This window comes from Protopterus annectens, chromosome 6.part0 (genome assembly GCF_019279795.1).
Source record: "Protopterus annectens isolate FY-2018-M chromosome 6.part0, PAN1.0, whole genome shotgun sequence".
Taxonomy (NCBI): Eukaryota; Metazoa; Chordata; order Ceratodontiformes; family Protopteridae; genus Protopterus; species Protopterus annectens.
This window is the reverse complement of record NC_056737.1, coordinates 428453933-428481601: the sequence shown is the minus strand read 5'-3', so window position 1 is coordinate 428481601 and position 27669 is coordinate 428453933. Positions and strand designations below refer to the sequence as shown.

Genomic DNA, 27669 nt, shown 5'->3' with positions numbered 1-27669 from the left:
CAAAGGTTCCTCAACTTTGTCAACTCCAATACCCTGGGCAAGCTGGTTGACACCCCCACCAGGGGTGCCAGCACCCTGGATCTAGTGCTTACAAATATGGGAGACCAATGTAGCTCCCCAACTGTGAGTTCATCCCTGGTGAGATCTGACAACAAATCAGACTCATTTGAGGTAACTAAAAAAACTGCAGTGGTGGTGCTGCAGTAGCGATGTTGCCTCACAGTAAGATGTTGTCCTGTTCGATTCTCAGCTAAAGTGTCTTCTGTGTGGAGACATGCGTGAATGGGCATACATTTGTTGAAGGTTATGCATCATGGCTGGCAACTCGGCACGTAAAAATCTACTGCCAATAATTAGCGGAACAGAGTTCTGCTGTGATGACCCCTAACCGGGAAAAGCTGAAAGACACAACAACAACAACATCATACCTGACTCTCCCCTAGCAGCAACTAAACTAAAACCTTCTCCAAAGCAGATTACAATCTCTTACGGGATAGTATAAATAGCTTCATTGCACCTCTCCCCTCAGACGGACCCGGTAACTTTCCCAAGCTCTACACCAATGCCCTATACAAGCATCTGTATAACTACATTGATTTGGCAATACCTGTTAGGACCAAAACAAGCTCTTCAAGGAAAAGTAAACCTGCCTGGTGGACAACCACCATTAACAAGCTTTACAATAAAAGGAAGAAACTGCTGTCCAAGAGTAAGAAGAAGTGGGCTCTAAACTGGAGACACCACCTCCTTAGCTTAAATAAGCAAATAAGACTTCTTGTGAAGTCCTCCAAGACAAACTATGAATCCAAGTTTGCTTCCTCAACCAAAAATAACCATAAGGCATTCTTTAGTTACATCTGTAACCTAAAAGGTAAGGCTTAGATTTGCACTAAACTGGTAGTTAATGGTAACGCATACACTGAGCCAGTGGACATAGCTAACCTGCTAGCCAACAGGTTTGATGAAAACTTTACTCCCCCATCCCCACCACATGTACCTCATGACATCTCTACCACCTGTCCCCTACCTTGTATCTTGAAAGAGCAGGTCATAAATGCCCTCTCTAAGGCCCAGAAGACAGCATCAATGGGACCTGATAACATCCCAGGCTGCATCCTACATGGGCTCAAACAAGAATTAACATCATCATTAGCTACTCTTTCAATCACAGTCTAAGCACCAGCTTCATCCCACCACAAAGGTGGTGCTTCTACTGACCATGGGAAATACAGACCTATTAGTCTGACTAGCCTTATTTGCAAGGCCATATAGAGAATCATCATGAACCTATTCAACAAAGATATAGATAATATCCAAACACTACACCTTACCCAGTTTGGATTTGTCAAGGGGAGATCATGCTTGTTAAACCTGGTGGACTTCTTCAAGACAGTCACAAGGGCCCTAGATGAGGGCAATTCTAAGCATACAGCTTACCTAAACCTGGCCAAGGTGTTTGACACTGTCTCTCACTCACGTATCATTGACAAGCTCTCCCAGCTACACATGATCCCTTATATTGTAAGGTGGGTTGTGAATTGGCTCTCTGATAGAACCTATACAGTCAAAATGGGGAAATTCATCTCCTACAGCAGACCCATTACTAGTGGTGTTCCACTGGGATCGGTCCTTGGACCTCTAATGTTTAGAATCTGTTTCCCTGAAGTACACTCTAAAACCAAAGGACTGTGGCTGACAGTTTGCTGACGACTGCATACTGGGTGTGGTCATAGAATCTCCAAACAATGTCAACATCCTTCAAGAAGGTCTTATGCAAACAAATGATTGGTACCATAGTCATGGCTTCAAACTCAATGCAAAAAAAATGTATTATCATCCTTTGCAGTGAGAGCAATGTTCCTGCAGATTGCCACATCAATGGCAATACCCTAAGTATGCACTCAGTGGTGAGAGATCTAGGCACTCAGGTTGACAGCAACCTTGCCTTTGATGACCGTGTCTCCAGAGTGGTAAGAAGGGAATTCTATATGGTTCACCTCATAAGTAAGGACATTGCCTTCAGAAAAAGTGAAGCTATCACCTCCCTGTACTCTTCACTCATTAGGCCAAAATTGAGTACAATACCCATTTTGGCATGTACCTTTCAAAGCACCTGCAGCAACTGGAGAGACCATAAAGGTTCCTCACAAAGAAAATTTGAGGTCTTTAGCAGCTCTCTTATGTGGATTGGCTGAAATCACTGTCACTTTATTCTGTTTCATACAAACTACTCAGAGGCAATCTCGGCCTTGCATATAAGGCAATCTCTGACCTCGCTTTATGGGAAATGGCACCCATCTGCAAGTCTAATAGCACACGGATTACTCACTCAAAGGAAGTAAACCTGGTATGTGACATCAATAGAATCCACTGGAGGGACAGCTTTATCTCCCAGAGGCTATCATACCTTTGGAATAGACTCCCACTTCACATCAAACAGAGCACCTCATTGGCCCTCTTCAAACACAGTCTAGCTGATTGGATGGTTAACCATAAATTCAACCAGGGGGTTACACCTGTGTCCTTCTTAGACAGGGGCAATAGGTGCTGATCATGGTAACAAGGATAACATTTGGCTAGGCTTGTAAGTGCCCTCGGGCCATTAGCCTAGTAACTTCCTATGATCCTGTGATCCTATGATGACACTACTTAATACTAGTGAATTAGCATTGACTGTGTTGCGGCAAGTACAGGTAAATTAAAGAGCAAAGTATTTGATATAATCAAGTGATAAGTATAGTGAGTTGCCTCAGTTTTCAGATGTGAGGGATGAAAGATGGATACTGATGTGTTTAAAGATTAGTGGTGGAAGAAAGATTAATTAAGGCCAGACATTTTGAAAATTAAATTTATTGCCCTCTTTGGAGGAGCTGATTTCATCCTGGAGGACAGGTCATGTATGGTGCTTGATTATGAGTACATTTAAATGTGAATAATATAAGATGATTGTAATATTTTTTTTTAAATAATTTTTTGGTCCCATTAGACTCATTATTAGTGGCCCAGCACCAGTGCCACATGTCCACTCCAGGTCTACTAGCCATCCTCCTACCCCCCCAACATACTCTGGCATTCCAAGGGCCAGTCATGGACCTTAGAGGTGTCATGGAACCTTAGACATCTGTGCCTCCATCCCATGGTTAGTTTTTTTTTTTAATCATATGCCCTATACACTTTCCCCTTTCCTCATCCCCCAGACTCGCTGGTCATTTCCAAGGATAACATCCCTGTTTGGACCATGCCTCCCCTTAGGAAGCATCACCAAAGCATGTTATTCCTCCAGCACATGCACACCCATCCTTCCCTGCCACTCTGTCACCAGAGCAGCTCTGATCATAAGAAATATTTGAGGTAAAGGTGATGTTAAAAGTCTGCCTTAATTTCTGTCAGTTATACTGGTGTGTGGATGAGGTCATGCGCTGATGGAAGCAGAAGCATGATGCAGACAGATTAAGTGTATTAACGTAAACTATGTGTATGTAGGTTGCAGTGGAAAGTATGACTTGGATGCTATGTGTTAGTAATGAAGCTGCCCATTGTAATGAGTAGTGAAGGAGGACGTATTCGCATATTAAGTGGATAATCTGAGAAGGTAACATTATTGTGTGCATGTGTGTGTGTGTGTGTGTGTGTGTGTGTGTGTGTGTACATGTAAATGCATGAGTGTCCAGTGGTATGCTCTCCCATGTACCTTTGAAACATTTAGATGCCCTGAAGGAGTACAGTGATGTGACTAAAATGATGGAGGGCTAGCACTGTAGTGTAAAGGTAAATGCTGTAAAAGTGTAGACCTTATAGTAATGTATGCATGAAGTTGCATGAAACTATGTTTCATTATGATTCATACATAATTGTTAAAATATGTTCATGCTAAACTAATTTCATGAATAGTTTCTTAAAAGAAGAAGAGATTCTGAATGATCATGTTTTCACTAAGAAAAGTGACAATGATGTGCTTGGAGGATGCCAGTGCAGAGAGCAATTGGCAGACACCATTACAGGCAAGGAGGTGTGGAGGGAATTGTCTTCATAAGAGAAGATAAGTTAACAAAGAACAAGATAGTGGTATGTCCTGGTCTTCAAGAATCTTGCTGTATTGTGAATCCTTTTACAGAGATCTTTGACAGGTCATGATCACTGAGAAGTGGGGAGGACAGGTGTGACACATACTTGTTTGGGGGGATTTCGGGAAAAGTTTGGGAAACTGCACATTTATTAGCTTAGTAGTGGTAACAGGCAATGTCACAAAGAGAATTGTGATGGCTAGATTGGTTGCTTCCTAGAGGACAAAAATTTCTAGGACAGTGGTCCGCATACATGCATAGACAAAAAAGGACTGTCAGTTAAATCTGATTCTCTTTTATGACTATTAACTGGAGAAGTTGACAGGGAAATAATGGAAAATATTATATAACTGGATCTCATTAAGGTGTTTGTCTCAGGTCTGTACAGATAGCTGGAAATAAGATAGCAGGAGGTGAAATTAGGACTGCGACTGACAAACTGGCTATAATCTTGGCTGGAGGATAGGATGCAAAAGGTTGTTGTAAGTGGAGCAAGCTCAGGAACAGTAAGTGGAGCAATCTCAGGAATAAACAGCGTGAGAAGTAGCAGTAAGTGGAGCAATCGCAGGAATAAACAGTATGTGAAGTAGCAGTAAGTGGAGCTATCTCAGGAATAAACAGCGTGAGAAGTAGCAGTAAGTGGAGCTATCTCAGGAATAAACAGCGTGAGAAGTAGCAGTAAGTGGAGCAATCTCAGGAATAAACAGCATGAGAAATAGCAGTAAGTGGAGCCATCTCAGGAATAAACAGCGTGAGAAGTAGCAGTAAGTGGAGCAATCTCAGGAATAAACAGCATGAGAAGTAGCAGTAAGTGGAGCCATCTCAGGAATAAACAGCATGAGAAGTAGCAGTAAGTGGAGCAATCTCAGGAATAAACAGCGTGAGAAGTAGCAGTAAGTGGAGCAATCTCAGGAATAAACAGCGTGAGACGTAGCAGTAAGTGGAGCAATCTCAGGAATAAACAGCATGAGAAGTAGCAGTAAGTGGAGCAATCTCAGGAATAAACAGCGTGAGAAGTAGCAGTAAGTGGAGCAATCTCAGGAATAAACAGCATGAGAAGTAGCAGTAAGTGAAGCAATCTCAGGAATAAACAGAGTGAGACGTAGCAGTAAGTGGAGTAATCTCAGGAATAAACAGTGTGAGAAGTAGCAGTAAGTGGAGCTATCTCAGGAATAAACAGCGTGAGAAGTAGCAGTAAGTGGAGCAATCTCAGGAATAAACAGCGTGAGAAGTAGCAGTAAGTGGAGCAATCTAAGGAATAAACAGTATGTGAAGTAGCAGTAAGTGGAGTAATCTAAGGAATAAACAGTATTTGAAGTAGCAGTAAGTGGAGTAATCTAAGGAATAAACAGCGTGAGAAGTAGCAGTAAGTGGAGCAATCTCTGGAATAAACAGCCTGAGAAGTAGCAGTAAGTGGAGCAATCTCTGGAATAAACAGTCTGAGAAGTAGCATTAAGTGGAGCAATTTCAGGATAAACAGCATGAGAAGTAGCAGTAAGTGGAGCAATCTCTGGAATAAACAGTGTGAGAAGTAGCATTAAGTGGAGCAATCTCAGGAATAAACAGCGTGAGAAGTAGCAGTAAGTGGAGCAATCTCAGGAATAAACAGCATGAGAAGTAGCAGTAAGTGGAGCAATCTCAGGAATAAACAGCGTGAGAAGTAGCAGTAAGTGGAGCAATCTCAGGAATAAACAGTGTGAGAAGTAGCAGTAAGTGGAGCAATCTAAGGAATAAACAGTGTGAGAAGTAGCAGTAAGTGGAGCAATCTCAGGAATAAACAGTATGTGAAGTAGCATTAAGTGGAGCAATCTCAGGAATAAACAGCGTGAGAAGTAGCATTAAGTGGAGCAATTTGATGATAAAGCAGAAAGAAGGATCTGGTGGTGGTGGATTGGACTGCCACAGAATGAGAAGACTGTGGTGACAGTGAACAGAGTGTTGGGGTGCATCCTTGAGGTAACACATTTCAGAAGCGGACCCGTATCATGATCAAGTAAAGCCATAGGCAGGGTAATGGATCAGGGCCCCTCCCTTACAGCAGCACCCCCCAGCCATTCCAGTGTCCCATTACTTGGCTATTTCTCCCTAGTTACATAAACACTGTTCAAACCTGTCAGTGTGCATACTATTTCCTTTTTACATGTACAATGATTAGAGATATTTAAAACTTTTATTTCAAATTTTATAACACAAACACTGATATCCATTTGCTAAACAAAACAATACAGTCTTACAATGAGAGCAGATTTAGCATGAGCAGTAAGCTTCGCTGGTTTCATTCTGTTGTTTGCCATGAGCAGTAAGCCTCTCTGCCCTTGAAACTTAATCATTGAAATGGCATTGAAACCCACTTTCAAAGAAAAGGTATCTGGCCAGTGCTGGATTAAGTTTACCTTTGGGCTGTTTTCGAACAATAGCCCCCTTGCACTCATTTTTTTTTTGGACCATGCAGACACACGTGTTCTTTGATGCACCATCCCAACTGTATTAAATTCTATTCTTTGTATAATACAGCACCCCTTGTTAAAGTGTGTTTTAAATCTGTAGGTTTGAACATTTTTCCAGTAAACAGTGAAACAAAACGTATGAACTAATAAGGGCAAAACTACGTATTATACAACATTTCAACCACAAAAGGCCACTCACATTTCTGTCATTACAATTCAGCAATATCAGTAAGTATACACAATCTCTACAGAGGTAAACTTTAGTTGAATAATTCCACATTGAAAAGCTCTGTAACTAATGAAGAGGTTGCTGCTGGCAAAGAACTTTACAGTTTGGTGTTTTATGTACAAATTCAGTGTCAGCTGCCCATGAAGAATAAACTGCCCATGTTGCATTTAAAAAAATGGTAAGCTGGTAAAATTGCAATACGGAATGACTGTCAAACAGGGAACAGATTCATCATTGTTAGGCATCACATCCAAAGGAGGGCACACCCAGGAGTGCAGCACCCCATAAAGAAAGCACTGCAATATTAGTACTCCATATACATGTTGTGGAATAGAACCCACAGCCTTCTGTACCAAAGAAAAGTATGTTGCCTCTTGTGCTACTAAGTCAGCTTTTCAAAATGTGTAGCACATACTCTGATGATGGCCACTTGCTAAATGAAACAGCTACATTGAAAGCAAACTTAGTAACTAGTAAACTTCTCTTGCCCTGAAACTACACAGAAAGTCAACATTCCTTGAAAAATGCACAGAAGCTCAACAGTCTTTGAAAATTTAGAGAAGCCTGACAGTCCTTGAAAATACACAGAAGCTCAACATTGTTTTTAATTGAACTGGAACTCAATATTATTTGAAAATCCACTAAAACTCAACAGTCTTAGTAATGACAGTTTGGCAGTTGGTGTAGAGGATTCAGGCTCTAGGGTCCTGTATTGAAGGTACAGGGTTTGACCCTGAATCTATTTGTTCTCTGTGTTCATCTGGAACAATATCCATGTTTGTTTTTTAAATTGAGTGTTCCATTTGAATGTGCATGCATCTTGCTAAAGTCGCACATACAGGTGGTACTAAGGGCACACTCTAACACACGCAGAGTGCACCATAGTAGTGTCCTTAGTGAGGACATACTCTAACACATGCAGAGTGCATTCTTAAAGAAGAAATGTAAGTTTTTGTGGCAGCACCCAGCCAGTGAGACCTACTTCCTGGCTAGTGGTCCCCCCCATGCTAGTGGGCCCTAGGTGACTACCTAGGTCACCTAGTGTTGGATCTGGCTCTGTTCAGAAGCAGTGTCATTCTTCCTGGTCCTTCACAAGTCACATACAAGAAAGTCACACAAGAAAAGGGATATCAGGCTGCTTGAAGGAGTCTAGAGGGAAACAGCCAGTAGGGTGTGTGAGATGAAGGCTAAAGATCATGATTAGAGACAAGATCAGACAGCTCTTCTCAATAAATACAAGTGAAAACATGAGAAACATGATATTAATACATGCATTATGTGTGAGAAATGTGAAGGTATCATCCTGAACAAGAAACAATGAGGAGGGGACAATGGAACAGAAGTTGCAAATTATAGAAATTAACTACCCCTGGATCTGTGCAAGTGCTTCTTCTCAGAGGGGCCTGTGAACCCATGGAGTGGACTACTGGAAATGGTGGTGGAGATGGAATCCAGAGTCATTCAAGAAGGCAGAGAAACATGAACAAATGGTATGTGTAGAGGAAAAGACAAGGAGACGAAGAATGTTCAATGCCGTTAAAAGGCAAAGTAGGGAAGTTGCCTCTTTCTGTCATAAGAAAATGCAATATAAGCTAAACAACAGCATATCCCCCATATGTATGCCATACATTAGTTGCTTTCTGTCTCTCATTCATATCTTAAGCATCCTACAAAAAACAAACAGCTTCTAACTACAGTATCAGGCAAGGTATATAATGAATGCATGTAATTCTATGGGCTTTCCTTTAGAAAAATATCAGAGATATTCAGGCTAGATCACTGTAGATTGGAGCACAATGCAAGGGGAAGGGGAATGACCTGCCTCTACAGAGATTCTTGTAATGCTAAATGCAAGTGAGGTATGCTATTTATGGCACAAAAGTACAAACATCTTTCTCAGAGAATGAGATATTTTAATGGTTTTGAAATAGTTGGAGATTTGGTTTATTTGGGATGAGGAGCTATGTGCAAAGGATTGTATATATTTGATGAATGAGGGAGGTACTCTTTCATTTGGAGCATGAAACAACAGATTGTGGAAGGGTACAAAGTTATGACATTAAAAAAGTTTACAGTTCTCCATTGGAAGACACCTGAAAGGGAAAAGCAGCTTGCAGTTGCAGTTTCACATAAGTGGGTGGTAGAGTTCTCTAGGAAAGGTAAGGGGATTGTGCACTGCAGCTTTTACCTAGAGTAGTATTCAGTGGAATAAAATGACCCAAATGCAAGAAGTGTTTGCTGGGGGGGGGTGTAGAAATGATGGTTGTCACAAGAAGGAGGACTCTGATACAAGGGTATTGGTAGGGAGTTGCAGGGCACATCATGTTCAGAAACAAGAGCTTTCTCCTTAGATGGAGAAATGTGTCTCTATTTTCAGATTAAAGTTTTGAATTAAGATTCCATTGTTTAGTCAAATGTGAAGCTTGTGTTAAGTCCTTAAGTCCTTGATATTCAATACTATGCATATATTATTATAAAGATTGTGTATGAAAAACTTTGCCAAGATTTTCTACAATGCTTAGGAAAAAATGTTGGAAAAGCATTTACTTAACATTATCTGAGTGTGACGTAGGAGGAGAAGCAGCGGGACTAGTCATTTAGTATGCAATGTGACATATCATAGGCATGCTGGACATATTAGATAGGAAAGAAGGGATCCAGGAAGGGTTGGAGGTTTTAAAGATTCAGCTTATCAAGTCTGAAAGTGAAATGCAATAAAAACATATATTATGTTATGTCATAGTATAGCTCTTAGGATAGTTAGATATCATTACTGAAGAGATGAGAGGGAGGATGAGCATGAGAGTGAGGAAGATGATTATCTACGACTGTTTCACTCTTTTACTGTATAATGCTAGTTTGCCCTGTGATGCCATGTTAAGCTTCATCTATGTCACCTGGCAGAAAAGTGATGTTAAATAAAGTGGTGATAAGATCCAGAAACACCCCCCACTTCCAAAATTGTCAAGTCATAAATTATGAAGAACGATATACTCTGATAATATTTGTACTAAATTTTTGCTTAACAGTTGTGGAAGTTGTGGTCCAACATTTCTGGCTCTTATCACCAACTGTTTTTCATTTCATGCCTTTTGGGGTTGGGCATCAATTGGTATGTCTTGATATTTTCTGAATGTTAATATAAAGTGATTGTGGATGACTGCAGATATCAGCCTGTATCAAAATCTACTGGAAGAAATTGGATCTATTTGCTTTCATTCATTTTCCAGAAATGTAGCCCTCTCTAGAAATATGGTTGAGAATTCTAATTCATCATTACATTTTCAAGTGCACTTGGCAGTGTCATTGGGAAATAAAAGTTTCAAATACATGCCAAGCTCTGATGCTGATGAAAGTTTGATAAAACTGAAACTTTCAAAATATACAATCTTTGAGATCAGATTCAAGGAGTACAAATGTGCAGGGATTCAAAAAGTGAATTCTGAGGAAACCATTTTCTTTGCAATATAATTGTAAATTCACTTGTCTCATCAGAAAATAGAGTACAAATGTGATCTCCTTGTATAGTGATCTAAAACAGATTTAAAGTATGGGATATCAATAATTTTCTGTGATATACACTAGTCAGTTAAAGGATGTTGTAGAAGATATGGAAAGACAGTAGGAAAGAAGTGATGAAAATTATTAACTCTTTCCAGGTACAACAATCTGGGTGAGCCATTGCAGGACAGAAGGGGAAAGCTGGAAGCCTGGCACTTGCTATACCAGTATTTTCGGGATATTGATGAGGAGATGGTCTGGATCCAGGAAAAGGAGGGACAAATCTCTTCTAAAGACTATGGTCATTCATTGAGTGCTGCCCAGGAGTTACTGAAGAAACACCAGGTGAGCACTTATAACTTTATTTCACAACTCTTTTTGTGTATCACTCTTGTCTGGATAGTGTCAACATTAGAGCATTACACCCATGTATTGTGATGAGTTTCATGCATCTTCATCCACCACACAATGGTACAATGTGTTGTAACTTCTACATCAACTAACATACATAAACACAGAAGTATGTCAATACAGACGTTTTTTATTGGTTAGAGTTGGTTGTTTAGGGCTTATTGAATTTAAATACTTTCATTTGTTCACAATATTGTGTACCTTGTCTTCATGTAATTGAATAAAATGCAGTAGTAGGAGTTTGCTTTCATGCAGGTAATGTGGGTATATCCAATGGTGCATGAAGCCATACATTTCCTTTGCATTTAAACATTTATTTTACACATGCTAGGCAGGTAAGGGAAATAATAAATTGACCCTTTTCAGCCATGAACCATTGTGGCAGTGGAATAAGGTTTTGAGCTATAAGCAAATGACGTCTTGTAGTCCCTGGTGCAAGGTTTGAGTCCTTAACCCTTTTCCAGTTGCCTACTGTACAATTCTGAGTAAGTCACTTAACCAGACAGTGTTCCAAAGTCACCTCTGGAAAGGGACACTTGTGTCTAGTGAGCATACATAAGTAATAGCTTAATAAAATAAAAAAGGACAACAAATATTGCAAAACACTAAAGGCATACTTAAAACAACAATAAAATAAGAAATCTCTACACCAGAAATGTCCACAACTTTTTAATGATATACAAAGCACTTTCATTCCTCTGAATAATGGAACTTCATCAGAGTCAACAAATAAGTCACTTCCCTAAACTTAAATACAAATTGTGGCACCAAAAAAATTTTAAAGCACCATAACCCTTAAAAAATGAACAAATTAAACAGTCGCAAGCAGTATCATATATAAAATAAATAAAATCTGCCTCAGTCTTTCTAGTCATTTTACATAAATAGAATCCAAGATAGTAAAAACATTTATAAGAAAAGAGCTTTCTTCTTCGATACACAGCTAATACAAGTCACATCATTAATCCCCTGCATCACTGTGGCATTAAGAGTGATCTGCCAGTAAAGCTCCTCCTCCAACAATAAAAGCCCCTATTGACCACCCCTAACTGGGTTTGTAACCTTCTCCAACACAATAAAGGAGAAATTTCTGAAGTCATTACATAATGTGGAATGTTTGTATAAGGTATTCCTAGCATCCTTCTTACAGACAGCATAAATATGCTGATAAGTCCTTTTTTTTAAAGCCCCTTGGTTTTGCCCAGATAAAACATGGGACAGGTGGTACACAGAGCCAAATACATCACTCCTCTCATGTTACAATCATAACTCTCCTTAACTGAAATCAATCTACGGAAACCGACAACAGAATAGTGGGAGCCATTAAGAATAAATCTACATTGTTTGCAAGCTCCACATTGCCTCATACCCACATTTTTAGTGGGCTTCACCCCCTTTGTTTGGTTCATTTCCAGGATATTCCTTAAATTAAGACTGTTTTTGGAAACAAACCTAGGACCAGGCCCCAACTTATCTAACAAGGCAAACGCACCAAAAACAGTATTCCAGTGAGATCTAATAGTCTTCATCAAAGATTATATGTTTCTGCTATAACATATCACCATGGCCCTGGACCAATTGTTGCTCTTGATTTATTTTATTTATTTATTTTACTGCATTTGTTTACTGGGAAAGTCCACTAGGCCTAAAAGAGCCCATTTTCAGTGGAGGCTGAGGTAGAAAAGCTCCAACAAGATACAGAAAAAATATAAACATTAATTAGTACACAAGCAGAAACAGCGTTACAGATAGTAAATATAGTAACATGTACAGAATATATACATAAAAGCAGGAATCTAGTTTGTTTGATTACAGTAATATATACAGAAAATATACATTAAGGCAGAATTCAAGTGAAGTCAATCAGAGTTGCATAAACAGAGATATATTAATCAGTATTATTGTACCAATATCAACAAGTGAAGATAAAAATAAATATGGAGAAAGTATCATCAGTCACTAGTAGCAAAAGACAAGGAGTTTAGTAATATAAGGAGAGTGAAGAGGTTAGGTTATAGAGCAGGAACATAGCCAGGAAGAGTTGAGATGATTTTTCAGCATTTGTTTGAAGGTGGTGGTGCTGTCTGTGTTTCTTATAGAGGGTGGAAGTGAGTTCCATAGTTTGGCGACGGTGTAGGAATAGAGGAGTTGACCAGCAGGTAAGGTGGGCTTATCTACTTTTAGAATTAGATGATTTTCAGATCTTAGATGCCTGCTGGAATGGTATTTGGCAAGAACAGTTGAGAGAGGAGGACAGTCTGTGGGTCTGTAGATTATTTTCTGCACAGTAGTTAGTTGGGTGAATGAGAGATGGTGGGGGAGTTCCAGCCATCCTAATTGTTTCAGTGACTTACAGTGGTGGGATGAGAATTTGGCCTTGGTGGCATATTTTGCTATTCTGTTGTAACACATAGCAAGTTTTGATTTTGTAGAATTTCGGATATTAGTGAGGAGAGGGGCTCCATAAAGGAGACAGGGTAATAAAAAGGTAGTTGCAAGGGTTTGTCTAGTAGAGAGGCTACAAAAGTGTTGGTGCCTGTAGAGCATACCAAGCTTTTGGTGTGTTTTTTGATGTTATTTTTATGTGTAGGTCAAAGTTAAGATTTTCATCTATAATAATGCCTAGTAACTTAGTGTGTGGGACAACTTCTATAGTGGTATTGTCTTGGGCTTGTATAGTGAAGAGTTTTTTATCAAATGGAGTGGTTTTCCTAGGGGTAAAAATTACTAGTTTAGTTGTTTTTGGATTTAGGGCAAGATGATTGTTAAGCATCCACGATTCAGTAGATGTGAGGGCATTCTGGGTAATTTGCTGGAGTTCAGTGCTGGAATTTGCAGTGCATATTATTGTAGAGTCATCAGCATACTGGATTACTGAGCATTGTGGGAGAGTGGTGTGAAAGTTGTTAATAAAGATGCTAAATAAGACAAGAACAAGTATGGAGCCTTGGGGTACCCCTGTGGAAGTATTGAGGAAGGGAGAGTAAGACTGTTGCCATAATACTGTCTCCATAACACCTCAGGAGTTTATAATGTAAGTGTCTCTGACTTTTAACCCCATCTCTAAGGCTCAACAATATATCATTTGGATAATCCCTATCTATAAACATATCACATAAAATTCCTGTTTTGTGACTCAAAACAACATAATCAGAAATAAGACTACTCAACTTAATTAACTGACCCTTTATTAGGTTTCTGTTCTGCCAAAGTGGATGCTGGCTGTCATAGTGCAGGAAGCTGTTTGAATAGGTTTCATTTCTAAAAATAGCTGATTCAAATTTACAACCCTGAGTGTTCTTAGTTATTAAAACATCAAGAAAATGTGTAGCACTTATCAGATTGATAAATGAACTCCAAAAAGTCAGTTATACCATTAATAAAATCAATAAAGGCATGCAGTACCTCTACATCCCCTTTCCATAAAATAAAGATATCATCCAGGTACTAAAGTATAACTGGATCTTAGACCAAAAAGGGGAAGAAAACACAAAGTGCTTCTCCCAGAACCATAAAACCAAATTGGCAAAGATAGGTGTAGAGGCCGCACCCATGGTAACACCTTTCAACTGCTTAAAGTACTCACCTTCAAATAAAATAAAATTGTTCCTCAAAACTAGGTCCATACAGTGGTAAACAATGTCAATATCGTCCTTGCCAAGGATAGTCCCTTATTCATAGCTTCGAAGAAGAAATCAAGACCCAGGTCATGGGATATTACCAGGAATAAATCTTTGATATCAATAACCACAAACAAAACTTCCACAGAGTAGGAGGGCTTTTGAAAGAACTTCTAAAAAATGCCATGAGTCTTTCAAAACATGCCCCTTATCAACCCAAAATGATTTCAATTTGTGGTCCACGTGTTTGGCTAGTGATTCAGTTTTTGAGCCTGCCAAGGTGACAGTTGGTCTCAAAGATGGAAACTCAACAAATTTGTGGATCTTCTGTATCCCAAAGATGACAGAGATTCTCAGCCTTCCTACCATCAAATAGTCTCTCAATTTTGGTGTCATATTATAAGTAGAAAACATATCCTCCAGCCATGTGTCAATTTGGTTATAGATAATGTTGATTTCATTATGGGAAACTTCTGAAAAAAATTTCCCATTGTTCAAATAATTCAATATCTTGTGCAAGTACATGTGGTGATCCAGAATACAGAATATATAGAATATACATGACTGTATAATATATGTACTCTGTCCCTCCTCATGGACTATTACAGTCAGTTAACAATGCCAGACATTTGTGCATTCATGATTCTTACATTTTATTGTTTATAGATGCTGTATGCTTAAATAACATTGTTTTCTATGAACTAATAATGGGTTGTAGAGTAATATTTAACAATACCTGGTGTCTAGTGCTCTCATTTGACAGTCTTTGCTCATTAGTATATGGAAGTATAGAAGCAAACACACGCATTCAGACAGAACCACACACATGCATACATGCATGCAACCACCATAGTATATGTACTCTCCAGCCATTTGCAGTCATGCACACATTCACCCATACACATACACACATGCACACACACACACACATACACACACACACACACACACACACACACACACACACACACACACACACGTGCGCGCGCACACATGCACACACACGCACACAGAAACCACACACACACACACACACACACACACACACACACATACCACACACACACACACACACACACACACATTTGAGACCACTAATACCTCCGCATATGCTCACACATGCTGTGATACACACACACCCCACTGTCTGGTAAATTCCCCAGCCCTTATCTTTAACGGGATCTCTCCCACTCAAGTAATGAGTGAAAGTTAACTTTTGGATATGTTAATTAACATGCTTGGTGGGGCTGATTTATGCTGCTGAACAGTTCTATGAATTGTTTGGCTGAGAAAATCACTTACCACATGCATTAACAGTGGAGAGTTTTAGTCATTATCATATTCTGCCCCCCTGGAATGCCTCATTAACATTGCAGTAAGCTGGAGGAACAGTTCACCCCAGTGCTTCAACAAGGTGTAGAATTTCTGTAGTAGGACTGTGTTTGAATCAGATATACGCCCTATTTACTGCTAGCAGTAGCCATTTTGAATCCCAGGGATTGACTATTAAATTTACTTTCTCAACATCTTTTTGAGAGTCTCTGAAGCCAGAATATGCTCCATATACTTGATCCAAGATCTGGCATCTTCCTTTTTTAAATTTCAGACCTTTCTGCTTGTCTTTCTAGTCATTTGACATCATGTTCCTGATTGGTAGCACCCCAAAGAAGCAAATTGTAATTTTCATTTCATTGATAATGTGTGGTGGTACATTGTGTTGAAATCCTTCACTGAGTGTATGCATATTTGAAACATTGGTGAAGTCTGGCTGGTCTGTACGACTGCACATAATATCTATCCCTGGCTTTTTCTAATATATCTATTGGATGATTTTTCTTATTTGTGATTTCTTATTATACTTGTTGGTACTTTGGTGCACTGTTTTATGCTGTGGAATTGAATAACTAGTTTAAAAATGTTTTGTTGCTCCTTCCCTGATTGTTAAAATGCTGCAGCTTTTCCAGTGGCAACAAGTCCATTCCATTGCAAGGACTGAAATAATTTGATTCCTGAATCAGTTTGGCTGCACACTACTTCCGCCATGCTAAAAGTTCATTTTTTTGTACCTGTTACATATGCTACAGTCAACTGTCAAACAACTATGATAGCTCCATAATGTAATTACCTGTAAAAATACCACTGAAAAATATTCTTTTCCCACTAATCATCTGATGAATTGTTAAGCAGCAGCAATCCACATCAGGGTATGTGGTATGTTGGTATTTATATATGACTAGCTTGTACATTTGATTATTTGGCCTTTGGTCTTTGAAAAGTTTCTTTCTTTTTTTGTAAGTTAGTACTTGTACAGTATAGATACTGCAGCTTTTATGTCATGTTCCCTGTAGCACAACTCACACATTGCCAGCTGATTTTAAATTTTTTTCTAGATTCTAGAAAATGAACTCCACAGCCATGATGCTCTTACTAAAGCGGTTGTAGAGACAGGACTGCGTCTAGTAAAAGGTGGACACTTTGCTGCCACAGATATCACTGCACGCTTACAGGAGTTTGAAGATGCCATGCAGAACCTAACAGCTGATGCAAAGAAGCGGAAAAGATTACTGAAGCATGCCTGTGAAGCACAACAGTTCTATAGTGAGGTAAAATATTTTATATGACAATTCAAAAACAAATTATGCATCTGTAGCTTAATTTACAATAGTTAAATTGCTTATTTGCATTTCAGTAAGGAATGCAGTTATTCTGAGATGGCATTTTTGCTAGTTTATATAACAGTAACAGGAAACAGTACAGATGACAGTGTTTTATAAAACAGACTGAAATGAACAAGTGGCACAAAGAAAACACACCTGAAGTTATTTCTTAGCTGACTGAATTTTAATTTACTCAACATATATTTTTGTAGGCTACTTCTTGCAATTAATACTGCTCAGTAACTCATGATGGCCTAGATATATGCAGGAGTCCATCTTGGTAATATACAGATTGCATTTGTTTTCTCTAATTGGGAGAAAAAGATTCCAGTGAGCAATTTCATTTCCATAGTGGTCCTGAGCAGGAGAGGTGAAATAATCAAATAATGCACATAGAGTAAGTGTAAAGGCATACATGACACTTCAAAATCCGATGGTTCTTAGACAATATTATACTTGAATTGTGGAAAATGAAACATATTTGACATGTGCAGTTACATAATTCATTTGAATCATTAATTTCCAAGAATACATAGTGGATTTGGTACAGTGTAATGCAGTCTTAATATTAACCCTTAAAAGGCAAATTTTAATTTCAGTTTATACAACTGGCTTGCTGTACAATTGAAAATATTTTAACTGTTTTGCCACTCCAGTACCCTGTGTTCACATAGCAGCTCAATTACTTGTAGGAAGGGGGTAAAAATCTGTCTGTTCACATCCATTTGGAACCTGTAATGATATTTCTTTCACTAGCACCTCCTGTGGAGTCCAGAGATATGACTGGAAGCTCTTAGGTTGCTGAAGGAGAAGGATTCACACAGTTGTAGGCTTCTGTGAAAATGCTGGCTATTCTAAAATTGAACATATAACATACCAATAAAGAGGAACATGGTGGGAAAAGTAAGGGACCTTGATGTGGGGAGATAATGAAGGGAAATACATGGGAATGGCTGTCCATACCAGTGACAATAGTCTCTGTCCCTGCAAGTGAAGGAGCCTTAATGAACAGGCAGAGGAGGCAAGTGTGGTCCTTGCAGTGACACAAGAGCTCACAAGCTCACATCTCCACCAGGCAGGATTAGGTCAAAATAAAGAAAAAAATAACATTGTTAGAATAATAACACCCTAATGACTGCCTGCATGATGCCCTTACCCTGGAAAGGCAGGTGGGGCATTGAGGTGTGACTTGATAGTCAGCAAGAACTGGTGAAAAATAATACAAAAGTCTTATGTTGATGAATTAAACTTCAAGGAACATACATACAAGAAGCTCTTTGGAACAGAACTTGGTAAAAACTGAAACCATTGAAAGGCTTATATATTGAAATGCAATTAAAATCAGTAGAAATGGTTAATTTTATGGTTACTGTGGTGAAGCAAGAATAGGTATACATTTGTTTTGGCCTTCCATCTGTGACTAAAAGACAGTGTTATTCAGCATACAGTTGAAAAATTAAACTCAACTTTGTCACATGCAGTGTTTTTAGCAGAAGGCTCAGTTTATGGATACTAGCAAATAAAACTAGATTAGGAAAGCTCCAAACTCTGCATGTTTAATACACTGTTAAGATAGTATAGATTCCTTAGAAATACATTTGGTGTTTCATCAGTAGCAGAGGTGTTTCAAAGTACAAGTAACTAAAGGCTTTGAATGTGTTATAAAATATATTAGCTAGGGTACTGAAGTAAGAAGAACTTTATATGAAAGTGGTACAGTTGCTGAATAGATTAAGAAAACATAATTTTCATTGAAGTAAAAGCAAATGTAGATTAAGTCTAAAACAGTCATATTGTGACTTCAGAGGGACTGAAGTCTTAGACAGAAAAATCATAGCAGTTATGCAAGTGCCAGTGCCAGAAGACAGACATTAGTGATGTCTCCTGGAATGATACATTATCTTGCAAAAATCTGTATCCAATGTTTGTGATAATTTTGCCTCTAAGAAAGCTGATAGACCATGGTGTATTCCAGGGGCTGTGAACAAGAACAGAGTTTTGAAATGATTGAGAAACTAAAGAAAATGCTGATATTAAAATACTGTGATGTGAATTAGACACTTGTGTTGCAAGTAGATGCCAGGTAGAATAGTATAGTAGCTGTGATACTGTGAGAAAATCAACTAGTTGGTTAAAGTAGTAGGTTAAAATGTGTATGATGCAATACCACATTTAACTAAAGAATCTTGAGATTTTTTAGGGCAGCTAAAAAAATCACATTTGGAAGGAAAGCCTTGTATTTGTGACAATTGATGTTAAAGATATGTTCCCACATCATTCCCAAGAATTAAAGTTTAGAATACTTTTATCAGAGTTTAATCCAATGGTCCACCCTCTCTGATGAGAGAATTAACCTGGTTATGGAATTAATGGGCCTTGTTTTAGATTACAATAATGTTTATTTTGAGGGGAGTTTTTCCAGGAGATAAGAGGTGTAACAATGGGAGCATTGTGTGCCCCTGTCGTTGCCAACTTGGCATTGCTGGGCTGAGAAAACCAGTTTGTGTTTAAGAGTTCCTTTGCCAAATATCTGCATTTATATGTACATTTTTTAGATGACATATTTATTTTATGGGACAGTAAGGTGGATGAAATACACAACTTTGTAAAATACTTGAACAACACTACAGAGTTCCTGAAATGTATGTATTCTTGGAGCAGTGGTAAGATTAACTACCTAGACACAATAAATTCTCATGCTACTAATGGTTTTAAGTCAAACATCTTTAGGAAAGAAACCTTTTGTAACTCTTACCTACACTTTTCTAGCATCCACTTGTATGGCAGAAAAAGAGCCTAGTGAAGGGATAGGCTATTAGGGTGGCACATATGACTTCCGAAAAGTAAGATGTGTGGCTTGAGTTACAGAAGTTAATGGAAATATTTTAGCAAGGGGATACCCTTGTCAAATTCTAAGCAATTTGTTACTGGAAGTGTATAATGAATGGGGGGAAATACAAACCAGTTCTGGGAATTGGGTTAAATGTGCCTACCAATAATAAGGAACAGAAGTATGAAAGGGCACTGCTGGTGGAACATAATAAGTTCTCTAAGGAGATCAAATACATCATTAAAAGAAATTGGTGCATTTTAAAACTAATCCTGAAATATTTCAGTTGGTTGGGGCTGAACCCAGTTTTATCTCTAAAACAGCACCTAATTTTAAAAGATTAATGGAGAATAACTTTTGCACATTTTTAAAGAATACCAAAGAAACTATGAGGTATAGTTGCTGTAAACAGTGTTCCTATATTATTAATAATTAGACCTAAAAATTAGGTAACACTATGAATAGTAGAATTACATTTCAGGATAGTAATTGCACTACCCAAAGAGTGATATATCTTGCATACTGTATTGGATGCTTAGCATTATATGTTATCAAGACTGTGCATGCCCTCAGGACAAACTTACGATATTGCCAACGAAAATGAAAATAGTGCCCTATTTAAACATTCTATTGCATGTCAAGGATTCAACAGGTTTTGCTTTGGTATCCTGGAAAAATTAGTTTGGACCCAAGACGGGGGGATTGGAAAACTATTTTTAAAAGTAAAGGAAATGAAGTGACAACTCATATTGGGTACAACATTGCCACTGGTTTGAATGATAATGTGTCCATTGCCCCTGTGTTGAATACAAAAACTAACAAATTGTAGGTTGAACTTTGTGTGGTTAGTATTTTACAAGCTTTAATCTTGTTGCTAATATATTTATAAAAATATTTGTGTGTTCTTTTTGTAATAGAACTGAAATCTTCTATGCAATAACTGTTTTGTGTACTCTGGCTCTTTAAGGAAGAGAAAAAAATTGATTGAATTGATTGAATTGATTCATCATTAACAGCCAATGAAATCTGATTTTAGATAGTATAAAATGCCTTTGTGTTGGTTCATCATTATTCTGATGAAGTTTCTTCACTGGAGGCGAAAATGCTAAATGTTTTAAAATTAAGATATTAAATAGCCTTTAAACTATTTGCGGACCCTCCATGGCATTTATTCTTTTTATTTATTCTGTAAATTAAATGTATCTGTTTGAGGAAAAGTATCATTTATAACATACAGATTCTACACTGTACTTTTTTGCATTTAGCTGGAAACTGTTTTATTTATAATTACATTTAATTTCTGGGTTTTTGACTCTGCCTCAACTTTTGCTTTTGTGTAGTTGTTAATTTTTTATTTATTTTAATAATCTATCTATTTATACATTTTTATTTTGGCTTTCACTTCTTAAGTTCCGGTAGCCTTTTTGTGGTAGGAAAGCAGGAAAAATTAACTCATGACTTGTTAAAAATAATAAAACATTTCTGGACAAATTGTATTTTCTTTAACAAATAAAATGGTTATCATCAACATTTTATGGGATGTTGTTTGGGGAATTTAACAGACGATAAATCAGTATAGCTGATTTTCAGACATTTTGCCTGGTGGAATCTTCCTTACAAAACAAGTACGAACGTCAGTCTTGCACACAGATTCAGGGCAAACATCAGCACTGTGAATGACCCTGGCAAGCTAGGAAGGAACATCTAATGTCTGCTTATCTTCCTTGGGAGAGTTTGAGAAAAATCTCACTTTGGGATGACTGCCAGTAGAGCCCAAGAATAAGATTTCTGAATAACATATTCTCAGGAACAGTGCACAGATGGAAGTCTATCAGGGTGATGTGGGAGGCAGTGTACACACCTGTAGCATATGTTCTCCTTTGCAAGTAACATGATGCTCCGGATCTGTCAGGAATTAGGTACAAATTAAAAAAAATAATTAAAAATTAAAATTGCACACAGTAAGGCCTGTACAAAGATGAAAATCATTAAAAAGAACACATGAATTATAGTAACTTCATCTGGACTAAAAAACATCTTTGAAGAAACAAACATCTGTTCTGCCTAGAATCATGTAATAAGAAGCCAGCTGACTATAGAATCTTTATAATCAAGCTATGACTAGGATTCTGCTATGGAACATAATGTTACTTGGATGAGTGTATAACAACCACATAAACAGATTTATGAATTATTCAAGCCATTTGATAAAAGGACTCATTTCCTAATTATTTTTATGCATCCAATAAATGAATAATGTGCTGTAAGCATGTGCTCAAAGTACATGCACATAACATTCACATCAAATTAACCCCAGTCACACATTTGTTCTGTCAGATCACTAAATCTATTGTGGAAATACAAAATAAGTTAGTTTATGTTCAATACATTTAGAGGGCATATAGCGGACTACTTTGATAATCACATACCTATTCTTTCAGTAAATCAGTTTTGCATTTTACATTTTACCATGCTAAAAAGAAGCAGAGCTTAGTGTAGTGTGCAAGACGGTAGCACATTTGTTGCTGGTAACTACCACCTTATCAGGCGTAGCTGCTAGACTGAACAATAACTGAAGAATTGCATAAAATCAATAATTTTCACCATTAGTGTCTACTCCATATTGTTAGACATAAATCAATATGTCTTCATGCCAGTGAAATCATGTCTACCTGACTATGTTACTGAATCACTTGATAAAAACATACATAAATCTGCAGTCACTTATTTAACAGTGATATTTGAATATTTTCTTATTCTGGCACAATAAATAGTATTATGTACCAAAACATAAATCACTTCCTGGTTGTGTGTGTTGATAATTGGTAAACAAAGCAGAAAAAGTCCAATCTTTCCATGGTGAAGAAAATAGTATTTAATAATTCCACAAACAGGCAAAATAAGGGCTTTCGTCTTGAGCACAAGACTTCATCAGATGCCATTTTCAAAAAACAATTCGTATATATATATATATATATATATATATATATATATATATATATATATATCACAACCAATTAATTAATTAAAACACTTCATGAATTAAGTAATTACATAATAAGTTAATTGAATAAAATTGAGTTTTTTGTTGTTATGTTGTTAAAAAACACACTGGTTCACTGCTAAAATACAACATATAAATGAAACCTTTTCCTAGATCCTCACAAAAATGAAATGTATGTATGTCAGTGTTTTTTGTGACAAATATGGACTGTGTAAAAAATGTATGTAACAGTTTATACTTGTGAAGCTTTCAAAAATCATACTGGTTTAATGGAAATGTATTAATTGATTCCTGGGTAGATGCTAGATTTAAGCCTAAGCTGCCACCTCAGCTCTCTGTTCAATAAAATATTTTTAATGCCCCTCCCCTAGAATTGTTTCTAACAATATCTATAATCCCAAATTTAAAAATACTGAGGGAAACACAGTCTAGGGTGTGCTTATATAAAGCACTTGTCTCTTTTTTAGACTTAATATCATATAGATGTTCATATATCCTATCTTTCAAAGCCCTTTCTGTTTTCCCTATATAAAATGCTGTGTATCCTTCACACACAGCCAAATAAACTAACATCCTGGTATTACAATTGCCTTTACAAAAATGTACACGGCTTTTCAAGCCATTTTGTAAATGTAAAAAACTTTCCTTAATAATGTTGGGACAATATCTGCATCTACCACAAGTGTTTGTACCTTGTTTGTCCTTAACATTTCTAGCATCTACTGGCTCAAATTCATTTTTCAAATTTCTACCAGTTCTATAAGAAAATGTGGGCCCATCTCCCACTATTTCCTGTAATTCTTTGCTTACTTTAAACATACTCCAATTGGCCCTTATAATGCTAGTAAAGGGCCCAGTAAAACCACTGAACTCCACTATGCATGCTCTATGAAAAGTCCTTGTATCACTGTCATGATTGGAACTGACTAAGGGTTTGCCTAACAGTGCTTTGTACTTAGTCCCCCACCCGTTGTACACTTCGTCCAAAATTTTCTGTACGAAGTCAATGGGGTAACCCCTATCCACAACCATTTCCTTCAAAATGTCAAACTCTTTTAACAATTCATTTTTGTCCGAAGTCATCCTTGCTATCCTGACTGCTTGTCCCTTAACCAAACTTTTTTTCGGAAATGTGGGGTGACTACTAGTAGTGTGTAAATCACTATTGCACCAAGTGTTTTTTTTGTAAATCCTGGATTTAAAACCATCTTTTGTATAAGATATAGTGGTGTCCAGGTAATTTATACTTTATTTGTCCCAAGTGTAAGTGAACTCAAAAAAAGAGGTTGCACCATTAATATATTGCATAAAAGAATTAACATTATCTTCACCTCCCAACCACAAAACAAAAATATCATCCAAAAACCTAACATACAAACGTATGTTGTCCATAAAGGGGCTGTTGAAAATGTACCTTTGTTCCCACTCTAACATGACCAGATTGGCATAAATGGGGGCACAAGCTGTGTTGATAATTGGTTTTCTGATAGTATTTCTTGAATTATATTCAACATTAATTATTTTTGTACCCCAGGCATAAAAAGTCTGAAAAAGAAGTATGAAAGATGGACAGATGGTCCAAAACACAGCAACTTAAATTCAATGTTTAAAAAATTGGAAAACAAAAGCAAACAAAGGAAACAGAAAAATAACAAATAAGTAAAAATGAGATACTCCAATGAGATGAGCTAAAGCAGCATGGAAGGCTGATAGACTATTGGAGTACATGCAAAGAGCTATCATTACTTGGAAACATGCAGGAATTATTTCTATGTAAATAAAGTTAGAAAACTTGATCTAGACTGCAGTTTTAAATACCCCATCCGTACAAGTGATAGACAGGATATAGATATTTCAAACAGACCAACAAAACTGTATACTGGCACCCTGTACCAGCAGCCATTTAAACTAGACTAGAAGAGCTTATTGCATAAGTAGCTCTATAGGGATCATTTAAATGCTATAGAAGGAGCTGTATGAGGACAAATGAACACTGCTGACAGATGCAAGGCAACTGGATCTGTGGAAATGCATAGAATATAATTTGAGTGAAGTTGTAATGAATAATAGATAACTAGAACAACCTTAATGAAGAGGAAGTAGAGCTATAAATAATGACAGAAATCAAGAATTAATAGAAAAACATTAGGAAGTTTTGTTAAAGTGGTTAAGAAAATAATTTAAACTATTTTAAGTGGGATTTATTGCTTTCAGCAGTATGCAGAGAAATGGTATTCACAAGTGGACCAAGCAATTATTGTTGGCCATTAAAACACATGTTTCTAATGACCCCTGCATTGATTATATTTACTTTTAATAACTTTTCAATGAAGGTCAGATGTATAATCACTAATGAAAAAGTCAGTGAACAAAACTTTGAAAAACAGGAAACATCTTACTTACTTAAAGGCATTTATTCAACAACCTAGTGTGATATGTGCTTTGCTGGAGATGATCTTCATCTGTCATCCCTGGGATTTTGGCTACTGGCTAAGGCTCTCGCCACCCCATAGTGCCTTTTTAGGCAGTGTCTCAAGGACAAAATTCCCGACATAAAAACTCTATCTAAAAACAACCTCAAGGTTATGCTGCTAAATGCTAGGAGCCTTAACACAAAACTCCACTCACTGGAAGCAGTCCTCACCTTGGAAGATGCAGACACTTGTGTAGTCATGGAGACCTGGTTCAAGGCTGTGGAGAGCACCCCAGCTATACTGTGTTACACATCCTTCCACATGTTTAAACCACAAACTGAAGTCAAGAAAACTAAAGGAGGTGGTGTATAAATTTATATTAAAAATAAATATGCTCCAGATTGGTTAAAAGCATTATTCCCTGGAGATACTTCAGATGCAATTAACTGTTGGTAAGACACCTATTTAAGTCATTACCAGCTACATAACCTCCACCATGAATCAGGGCACCCACTCTGCCTATTTGGATCTACTTGCAACTATCAAGATACAGCCGAACACCATGGTTTGGGTGACTTTAACTACCCATCCACTGACTGGGTAAATAACCTGTGCTCAGACTCACTTGCCCAAAGGTTCCTAGACTTTATTAACTCCAAAGCCCTGGACCAGCTGGTTGACACCCCCACAAGGGGTGCCACGATCCTGGATCTGGTGCTTACCAGTATGGGGGACTACTGTAACACCCCACTGTGAGATCTTCCCTGGTGAGATCTGACCACATATCAGTCTTGTCTGAAGTAACTAAAACACCTGACACCCCCTAGCAAGAACTAAACTAAAAAACTACTCCAAAGCAGATTATAACCTTTTATGGGATGGTATAAATAGCTTTACTGCACCTCCTCCCTCAGATGGAACTGGCAACTATTCCAAGTTCTACACTATTTCTTTATACAAACACCTGTATAACTTCATTGACTCGGCCATACCTGATAAGGCCAAATCAAGCTCCTCAAGGAAGAGCAAACCTGCCTGGTGGACAACTGCTATTATCAGACTTTAAAATAAGAGGAAGAAATTGCTATCAAAGAGTAAGATGGAGCGAGCCTTAAACTGGAAGCACTCCCTCCTCAGCTTAAACAAGCAAATAAGACTTCTTGTAAAGTCCTCCAAAGCAAACTATGAATCCATATTAGTTTCCTCAACTACAGACAACCATAAGGTATTCTTTAGTTACATCCATAACCTAAAAGGAAAGGCCCAGATTTGTGCCGGACTGGTAGTTAATGATACCACGTATACTGAACTTGTGGACCTAGCTAACCTGTTGGCTGACATGTTCTTTGAAAACTTCATTCCCCTGTTCCTGCCACATGTACCCCATGGCAACCCTACCACCTGCCCCTACTTGTATCTCTAATGAGCAGGTTGTAAATGCCCTCTCTAAGGCCAAAACGCAGCATCTATGGGACTCGATAACATCCCAGGCTGTGTTTCAACAAGAATTAGCTGGGCTTCAACAAGAATTAGCAACAGCATTGAGTACTCTTTCCAATCATAGTCTAAACACTGGCTATGTCCCAGCTGAATGAAAAATGGCCACCATTATTCCCTTGCACAAAGGCGGTGCTTCCACTGACCCTGGGAACTACAGACCTATTAGCCTTCTTCTTCTCTTTCGGCTGTTCCCGTTGGTGGTCGCCACAGCGGATCATCTGTTTCCATTTCTTCCTGTCCTCTACATCTTGCTCTGTCACACCAACCACCTGCATGTCCTCTCTCACCTCATCTATAAACCTTATCTTAGGCCTTCCTCTTTTCCTCTTACCTGGCAGCTCCATCCTTAGCATCCTTTTCCCAATATACCCAGCATCCATCCTCAGCACATGTCCAAATCTCGCTTCTCTGACTTTGTATCCAAACCGTCCAACCTGAGCTGACCCTATAATATACTGATTTCTAATCCTGTCCACTTGTCATACCCAGTGCAAATCTTAACATCTTTAACTCTGCCACTTCCAGCTCTGACTCCTGCCTTTTTGTCAATGCCACTGTCTCCAACCCATACAACATAGCTGGTCTCACTACTATCTTGTAGACCTTCCCTTTCACTCTTACTGGTACCCGTCTGTCATAAATCACTCCTGACACTCTTCTCCACCCATTCCACTCCACCTGCACTCTCTTCTTCACCTCTCTTCCACACTCACCAGATCCCAAGTACTTAAACTCATCCAACTTCACTGACTCTACTACCTCCATCCTTACCATTCCTCTATCCTCCCTCTCATTCACACACATATATTCTGTCTTTGTCCTGCTGACCTTCATTCCTCTCCACTCTAGAGCATATCTCCACCTCTCCAGGGTCTCCTCAACCCGGTCCCTACTCTCACTACAGATCACAATGTCATCTGCAAACATCATAGTCCATGGAGCCTCCTGTCTGAGCTTGTCTGTCAACCTGTCCATCACCATTGCAAATAAGA

The 27669-nt window shown here is 38.1% G+C and overlaps 1 protein-coding gene across 1 annotated transcript in view; it reads left to right on the top strand.

Annotated features, from left to right (window-relative positions):
* SPTBN5 (spectrin beta, non-erythrocytic 5) overlaps positions 1–27669 on the top strand; it is a 1783454-nt gene that overhangs the window by 1369906 nt on the left and 385879 nt on the right. Inside the window, exons 53-54 of the mRNA XM_044073536.1 lie at positions 10400–10586; positions 16663–16875. Of these exons, the coding sequence (XP_043929471.1) occupies positions 10400–10586; positions 16663–16875 (400 nt within the window). The remainder of the gene's footprint in view (positions 1–10399; positions 10587–16662; positions 16876–27669) is intronic.